Source organism: Myxine glutinosa, chromosome 4 (assembly GCF_964187855.1).
Source record: "Myxine glutinosa chromosome 4, kmMyxGlut1.1, whole genome shotgun sequence".
In the NCBI taxonomy this organism is placed as follows: Eukaryota; Metazoa; Chordata; class Myxini; order Myxiniformes; family Myxinidae; genus Myxine; species Myxine glutinosa.
Genome location: NC_136264.1, coordinates 147,831,446 through 147,840,687, shown reverse-complemented (window position 1 = coordinate 147,840,687; position 9,242 = coordinate 147,831,446). Strand labels below are relative to the sequence as shown.

The following is a 9,242-nucleotide window of genomic DNA, read 5'->3' as shown; positions in this document are numbered from 1 at the left end:
GAAGTGTATGTTGACGGCATTCAGTAATCAAACATGCATAAGTTTATTTTGAGGTGTAAAACAGTATATAAAAAAATGTTAGCAAAAGCTGTCATGCGCACGATCATACGAGCGGTGTATGGTAACACTCTCCAAAAAATGTATTATGTTTCAAGATGAGTTTACTCTTGTCATGTGGCGCTGTTATCAAATTGATATTTATATACTTTGTGTTGACACTGATTTGTTTGTTGTTGCACAACGTGTTTTTGTATTTTTATTTTTTCTCTCGATGAACGACTTCTTGATTGGTTGAGACTTGAGAGAGAGAGCAACATGATTACTCAGGGAGACCAGTAAGGGAGGTTGCAGGCGGTTTTGTGTTTTTGGAGGGAAATAAACCAAACGCTAAATGTGATTGAAAATAAAACAATATGTAACCAGAGACAACCTTTCACTTTGAAAGTGCAGAATATAGTGACGAATGGCATCGCCTGCTTTCTTATTCGGGCAACTTGGATCAGATGGTCAGGCCTCTCGACCTTTACGTAAGTGTGTGTGTGTGTTGTGCAATGCCATATATATGTTTTAAAGGGCCTTACATAATAATTTAAACATTCCTTCACCCATACACATGACTGATAAACTCTCTGAAATAAGTACTGTTATTTGTAGAAAACAATGGAACTGCTGCACTCCGACTTCCCATTGAAGATATTATGGCCACCCGCATCCCCCCCCCCCCTCTTTTTCCTTCCTTATCCAATTCGATAATTCATGCAAACAACATGGTTGTCATGGAAACCCTGAATGGTACCCAAACTTAAACTTTTGTCCTCACCAGTTGGTCATTCTCAAGTTGGTGTGGGCCAGCAATACACAATATAACCAAAATATAGATTTTGTTATTTTATTCGAATGAAATACAATACAACAACAACAACAACAGGCAAGAAACAGTTTGAGATGGTTTGGTCATGTGTTGAGGAAGGATGAAAGTGACTGGTTGAGAAGAGTGATGGAAATGAATGTAGAAGGAAGTAGGACGATGAATTAAATGTCATATTGAGATGCACGAAAATCATCTCGTGGAAGTAAGCTCGTGGAAGAGATCTGGACACAACATAGCAAAGGGAACAGGAGAAAGGGAAAACGCCAATGGCAGGGAGGAGGGAGAAAGTTGATGAGACGGACAACGAGGGGATGTAGGTAACGATGTGTGGTCGGGGTGAAAGCAAGGGATGAACAATATGGGTACATAAGCAAGGTTTTGGGAGGGGTGGGTGGTTTAATGGGTGAAAAGAGATCATGGTTTTGTATGGAGGATGACCTGAGATGGTGGTGACCAGCTGCCTTGAAGACCTGGAGGAAAGAAGAGTGTGTGGAAGGTGGTTCCACTGGTGGGGAAAAATGTGTACATAATCTTTCTGTTTTGAGATTTGTAATATCTCATTCTTTCTCTGATGTAATTGATGACAGGTATGTACTAATGTGTGTTTAATGCCTGGCGATGTACGGGTTTTGTTGATTCCTTCATCATTTTATTCTTCATTCCTCCCCCACCCCATCACTCTTCTAATTATTTTTCTAGACTCCATTGACCCATCTCAGAACGATGAACCATTGCAGTTTAACATAACCAAAGGCCCCATGGTGATCGAAAGCCTGTCCAATGGGGAGCCAGGCCAAGAACTTGGCAGGCGACGTCCACAGCTCCCCACACAGACACTTCCAGGTTTGTCATTGTATTGTTACGTTTGTCGGGGTAGGTAATGAAATGCCTTGGTCGAGGTAGAATTGTATAGGGTAGTGTGCTCTGAATCTTATGAAGAAGAAGAAACCTTCCTGTAACTAAGTAGGCCCAGATGTCCGTTTATGTGTATATTTGTCTCCACGCGAGGGGTGGAGCTATGCTACTTAGTTAAGGTATAAAGGTAACTTTCCTAGTGTGTAAATTGCCTCTGTGGTTTTCCCTTCATTCCTTATGACACACACCACCACGCCACCAGCCATGTGATCAGCGCCAAAATGAAATGACATAATCGCCGACCGGATCCGAACACTGCCACTGACGCCACCCAGCCGAGTCATCTCAAGGGACGTCAAGAAGGGCCATGAGGCCCCGCCCTGAAAGGAATGATTGGTTGGAGCGATGCGATGGCGCTCGTTGATTGGAGCGTGTGCGACGTAATCATAGAACGTTCTAGCGCCAGGGACAAAAAGGCAGAGCACCGCCATTTTCCCTCTCTCGGTTCTGGGTTTCATAGCGAGCAGACGCACATTTATGAGCTCTTTCTGTCCCAGGCTGGTCACAGGCAGTCGCAAGTTTGTGCTCTCTCCTTGCTGGCCTTCACTGCGAGCAGTTGCATTTTCTATCCCTCTGTTCCGGGTTTTGCGCTAGGGCGGACGCAACTCTCTCTCTCTCTCTCCCTCTCTTGGTGTTGCCTCGTGGCGGTTGCATTTGGTGCCGTGTGCACCTGAGAGGAATATCGGGGCTTGGTGCAGCCGAGCAGGAAGGACGAGGAAGGAGCTCGGGCCTGTTCACTTGGCGTGTGCGGGGACCACGACTTCGCACCAAGGCGTGGTTTCCCACGCAGAGACTCGGGGACCCGTTCGACGACCGACAGGGTTCGAGGACCGCTTGAGGAGACCAGAGCTGAGTACCAGCTAACATTACACACTACATTTTTACTTTCATTTATTTCTCCCTGTGTCTGTATTTGAGTCCGTCTGGAGGGTCCCTTGGGTAGGAATTTAGTGTCATTGGTTTTTATTGTATTGCATTAATTTTATTAAACCATTATTTGTTACATTTTCATTCCTGTGTCCTGTACGTTTATTTGTTGTGGGAATCGGATAACCCCTGTCACGGCCACCCATACAGGTAAGGACCTCGCTGCTCTCCACTACCCCCGCGCGTGTCACTACCGCCATAGTTGAGTATACGCCTCGGAGTTAAAGCTCGGTCGGCCATCCGTCACCCTGCGATGTTCACTACAGGGGAGACACGCGACAATATTGTGGTGCCTACTGTTTAACTCTGAGCTGTTTAAGTCTGTCAAGTCTGGGTTCGATTTCCTGAGCCGACTATAAACTGTCAGATTGATTATCTGCAGGCAGGGCATGGGAGATTGTGGGAGATTTCAATAAGGGTGAGAGCTTTAGATTACACTGAATCTCCATGGGCACCGGTCCATAGGGAAGAGCAGTACTCTATGTTGATATGGAGTATGGATAAATGCTTTGTGGACTGTGTATTTCTGATTTTATTCAAGGAATGACGTGTGACAATGGGGGAAGAAGATGACAGCCTCTCCGCGGCCTTCCCTACAAGTAACAAGAATTGTGAAACTAATGTCGCCACACAATCATCGAGTTGAAGTTGCTGAGGACAATCCCGGACTGGCATATGGTGAACTTCATCATGGAGATGCTGTCAAACCGCAGTTTCATCTTACAGACCAGCGACGGCCAGCGCAGCAGGCTCAGAAGATTGAGGAATGGTGTCCCGCAGGGTTCTGTTCTCTCGCCGATGCTGTTTAACATCTACATCTACGACCTGCCGGATACAACATCCAGAAAGTACAGTTACGCGGACGACCTGGCCATCATGCTGCAACGACCAACATGGAAGGCGATGGAAAACGGTATCAACCAAGACATGGGCACCTTGGTAGCCTACCTCCGGAGGTGGCGTTTTCAGCTCAGCATTGGTAAGACAGTGTCAGCGGCATACCATCTTAACAACAGAGAAGCAAAAAGGGAACTGGACGTGTTCGTTGACAACAAACGCTTGGAGTTCCAGCAAGCCCCAAAGTACCTCGGTGTACGCCTATATCAGATACTGTCCTTCAAGCAACACTTAGAAAACGTTAAGGCCAAGGTGACATCAAGGGTCTCGGTTATCCGACGTCTCGCTGGTACGACCTGGAGAGCCTCCGCCAAGACCCTACTAATATCCACGCAAGCCCTGGTTTTCTCTGCAGCCGAATACTGCGCCCCAGCCTGGAGCAGAAGCCCACACGTGAGAAAGGTTGATGTTGCCATTAACAACGCCCTCCGCATTGTAGCTGGTTGTTTGAAGCCCACCCCGGCATTCCACCTGCCAGTCCTAGCGGGAATCGCCCCGACCGGCCTCCGACGGGAGGCTGCTACCCTCGCCCTGGCAAGGAATGCCCAGAAACACGACTGGCACATCCTGCACAACACCACAACGATAGTGGCGCCTCCAAGCAGACTCAAGTCCCGCCATCCCTACAACAAGGCGGCACAAGAGATGCTCAGTTCTATCCCTGAGGACCTGTCTAGAAGCGCATGGCTGGCGGCATCTTGGAAGCAGGTGTGGGAAACGGCCGGGCCCACCCGCATCCACCGCTACATCTGGGACCCAGGAGGTGGCGTCGTAGGAGAAGACCTACCACGCCTGCAATGGACCTTGCTGAACCGTCTACGTACGGGGGTCGGCCGCTTCAAATCATCGCTGAAGATGGGGGGCCTGGCAGACAGCGCCGCGTGCGAGTGCGGCGAGCCTGAGCAGACTGCCGAACACATAATTACCACCTGCCCCCTATACAGACCACCTTCAGAAGCCGGCCTCTTCGACGTAGGACCAGAGACGAGGGCATGGCTGCACGACACTGAACTGGCCATCTGATGATACACGAAAGAAGAGGAAGTGTGACAATGGAGGATGCTAAATCGACAGGGTGATTCTATCAGCTTTAGCAGCAATGAAAGACGTTGCATTTATCAGACCAGCACCTAATAGCTTCCTGATCAGCAGTGATACAGCTACTGACGGCCTATCAGTGGAATGGGATATTTATGACACACTGTCGTGGTGGCTGCAACAAGGAAGAGAGGGTTTTCCAGAGCATTGGATAGGTTGTTTATGCAGATGAGGAACAAGCTCTGCCTTAGTCCATTGGACCAGCATCCATGGGATGGATTGAGAGGAGGTGGGGTTGGAGGGGGGAGGGAGGGGTGCAACCTTGTATGTCACAATTTGTCACATGGCAGTGAGCTTAGTGTGTAGGGCAGGACTTCAGAGTGTTTTGACTGCCTGACATATATCCAGGGAAATGGTCCTGACCTATTATCTTAGATTTGGGCCTCTGACCATTGCTGAGAGGTAAGCGGTATTTCGGGCATGTCCTGAGTCAAGCGACAGGGATGGAATCCAAACTTGTAGCCAGAGATCTACAGGCCAGCAATTCTGTTTGAAAAGAGGCAAGACAACATCGACAGAAATGATGGATTCCATGACTTTGCTTGTAAAATTTTGCATTAAGATTGCTGTCCTATATTTGAGATCAGTTTTTGATCCTTCGGATTAGGAGTGATGCTTGCCGACTTCTATGCAGAAGTGAGATGACCAAGGGAAGACAAGTTGGAGAGAGCAAACAAATGAGAAGCAAGCGCAGCAGATCAGGAATTTGAAGAGTAGGCGAGTTATCGCTGGTAACCTGGACAGAATCCAACAATTACAGGTCTAATGTACAGCGGGACTGTATCAAATGGCAGAGCCACGTCTGTCATGATGCAACCAGGGGGATAAATGCATAATTGAATTCTAGTCCAATTTGGATTTACCAATGACTAGTGGTCTAGTTTAACCTGTTTGTTTGTCAATATGATGTTATTCTGGATCGTTTTTATTTTGCAGCACAATATAGAACATTGGCAACGTGCATGGGAAGTAAACATTGTTTTGCATACTTGTACAGATGTTTTTTTGTGTTTCCAGGTGGTGTTGATATCACATCTGTAGGATCTCTGTTGGGAGTTCTTCCTGGGTCAAACCCCTGGGCAGAGGCCATTGGTCTACCTGGCATGACATCCATAGGAGTACCAGGTGTGGCATCTCCATAACTTTGCAGCTGATTATAGTTTTGTTTTGTTTGCACTTTGACCAATAATATAAATTGAAAAAGATTATTGGGACGTTAAGTTTGCAAATAAACAATTTGAATTGCAGTCGAGTTATTACCCTTTAGAATGAATCGGTAAAAAAAATACTTGGTGTAACTAAAATTTAAAAGTCAACGAAATGTAAAAGGTTTTGGCACGAGAAGGCGATCTTGAAATTCCTCTGATAAAATATGGAGGACCCCCCCCCCCCCCCCCCCATTTTATAATAGGCAAAGAGTCACTACGTTTCTCTATAGCAACAACCACAAGCTATGGGTGCTGCATTCACTTGGGGCCATCATTATATCACATTAGCAAAACTTGCATAGTGTGCAAATTAAAAAGAAATTCACACGATCTGATCACTACGGCTTTTTCATTTGAAATATGCTTTATGGCTTTGTCGACATGTCACAGGTCTACAACAGGCTAACCCCCGCTCTTGCAGGGAAAATGGCCTTAAAATGCCTGTTGTTGTTGTCACAGGTCTATAAGAGCTTCGCATTGTTGTTGCTGTTGTTAAATTTTTGAAATGTTCACCCATTGGTCGGACAGCTGCCGGACCACACCCACATCTGTCGCATGACTCCACCCACCATAGTGCTGAGAAGAAATGATTTGGCCGCCGTCTTGTTTCCTAGTGGGCGTAACAGATATAGGTGTATAGGCCTCTGCTGATTATACACTGTGCTGCTTTATTGCGTCTGATTTCCATTGGCTTTGTTTGGGTCGAGTGTCACATTATTAGTAAGGTTTAATCAAGTCCATACGCGCCTCCCTAAAACATTAGCGTTGCATAATTTTTGAATAGCGTTGAATGTGCGTTTCCCAATCGGCCTGTTACCGGATTTTTTTTAAACCAATTCAGTCGCACTTAATGGCGAAGTCCCGTACCTCGAACGACCACGTCCAGGTTTTTATGAACAAAAGGTTTATTACAAAAGGTAGAAAGAGCGGAAGAGCGGAAGGGTGGAAACTTGGTAACTGAACAAACCCTGACGTTCTTGAGGCCTGAGCCTAGATCTACTGTAATCTATATACCCCAGAGAGGGTAATAACATAACTCTTCCGGCTGCTCCTGTTCGGAGTGGATGCACTAGTTGCCCGAAACCAGATCCAGCTGTCCGTCAGACTCGTCATTGATATTTAACCAAACCGTGAAGACCCTCGGAGATAAATTATATAATACCTTCAACAGCAAGGATGAGGGAGTGGACAGAGGAGGTGAAAATATATATATTTTGTGTCGCAGGTTGTGTCCATAGTGTGGTCATTCTTGTTTTCAAATGCATGCATTTGTTCATTATTCAATCAAGAGAAAAAATAATCAAGGAAGAAACAAAACAAAAGAAAAACACAAATTTAACCTAGCAGCCTGGAATGTTCATACTCGACATAGTACTGCCCATGTTGTTCACAAGGTTGCCCGCTATGATGTGGTAGCAGCAGGAAGTGAAACTACACTGGCTGACAAATGAGAACTTTAAAAGATATTAGAGGCTGCACGTTTTACTGGAGAGGAAAATCGGAAGGAGATAAAAGAGAAGCAGGAATCACTTGGCAAGCAATTTCAGCCTGCAAGTAGGTATTTCTGACAGTCTTATGAAGCTCAAAATGGAACTTTCTGGAAATTATCACCTTGCGCTTATTGGGGCATACGTTCCAACAATGACCATCCCCAATGAGGTGAAGGAATAATTTTACTCTGACCTGTCATCACAGACTTCTTCGGTTGTATGCAGCATAAGGCTGTGGGGTAGCATAATAGGCTGTGCCACAGATGCAATGCCCTCTGCTGGTTATGGCAGAAATTTTGAATTTGTTCATTTCATGGTGCTGGCGATATGTCACCCACTCTTCGTGAAGGACACCATGGGATCTTTAAAGTCCACCAAAGAATGCTGGCAGACGGGACACTCCGTTTCGCGTCCATCCGAGGGACTGCACACACATTGATGAATCACCCTGCTTGTGAAAACCAGGTATAACAGTTTATAGTTTGGTCGGGATTCAAACCCAAGTTAGACAACCTGGAGGTGAGTGTGCGTATCTCTAGGCCATCCTGTCAACTTATATCACACAGCCAAACCTGAATGACAAACTTGTGATCCCTTGTGCCTTCTATGCTGGTGTTGGTAATGAATGTGCTCGTTGAAAATCCATTATAGGACTTCATGGTCTGGGTAGAGTTAGCAGAAATGGGCACCTGCTCTTTGCAATAAGTTTGTGAACATCAATTAGTTATAACCAAATCATTATTTAGACTAGCCTAATAAATATAAACATCCCAGATGCATCCTATGTCTTGATGTTGGCACCTTACTGACTCTGTCATATCATGGCACCGTGAGCTCTGGGACTTTCACATCACCAGAGCCATGAGTGATGCTAAATGTCGGACAGACCACAAGTTATTGAGATCTAAACTTGCATTTGAGCTGGTAGACCTTCCAATAAAATAAGCTTTATCTCCAATCTCAACTCAGTTTGTCCAACTTGAACTTTTCATGCAACTGCATACTGCCTTTGCTCAGGACAACATGGGAGAGGATGATGATGATATGGAGTGACAATGGCAACACTTCTACAAAACAATGTATTGTCAAGTCAGCCTAAGCGGTTAACAACGCAGGGTGACAGAAGGCCGTAACGGTTTTTTACTCCGAGGCGATAAAGCTGAAACTGGTGGGTGGTCCGTCGTGCGCGGGTGAAGGAACCCACACGGGTTTATTTCCGAAACCCACAGAACAAAGAAACATGACACACAATTGAAAATGCAACACAAATTAATTTAACTAGCAACGGTACTCGCCATATGGGCGGTGCTTCAATTGGGAGGCCCAAATGAAAAGGCTAAATATCAGAAATTGAAGGCTTTTTTTCTTTTAAACGATTTATATAAACATCCGTTGAATCTCGATTGGTGCAGCCGTTTGTGTAGCACCCGGGAAAATAACGTCATGCGGGAGCAAGTATCAGCAGGATGTGGCAGTGTGGGAGTCCACGTTTCTGATCCTCCTTCATGCCGAAGTGGCCCACCACTTCTCCAAGCATTCCGCTCTTCAGATCCGCCATGACAGATTTAAGCTTTATACTGATGACGCGTGCTGTTAGTCCTCCCGATGTCGTATGTACTCCCGATACGTGTTTCCTTCATTGTAAAAACTTCCAAATCAACAGTTAAAAGGATTTTGAGCCGATAGCTGTTACAGCATTGGCAAGATCGATGGAGACAGCGATCTGTTAGCATATTCACCGCCCAAATAGCTATGTGGAATTCTCTCATGTGGAGATTAAACTAATCGTGTTCACAATCGCTATGTCGTATGTACTCCCGATACGTGTTTCCTTCA

General features: G+C 45.8%; 1 protein-coding gene across 3 annotated transcripts in view; it reads left to right on the top strand.

Moving 5' to 3' along the window:
* Positions 1 to 285: 285 nt before the first annotated feature.
* Positions 286 to 9,242, top strand: part of LOC137425352 (uncharacterized) — a 97,968-nt gene continuing 89,011 nt past the window's right edge. Inside the window, exons 1-3 of one of the 3 annotated variants that reach the window (XM_068113689.2) lie at positions 286 to 527; positions 1,571 to 1,714; positions 5,726 to 5,833. In XM_068113689.2, coding sequence (XP_067969790.2) covers positions 464 to 527; positions 1,571 to 1,714; positions 5,726 to 5,833 — 316 coding nt within the window. In that variant the 5' untranslated portion in view covers positions 286 to 463. Of the gene's footprint in view, positions 528 to 1,570; positions 1,715 to 5,719; positions 5,834 to 9,242 lie in introns of those variants that run through there. The other 2 variants (XM_068113690.2, XM_068113691.2) reach the window with 2 other exon arrangements.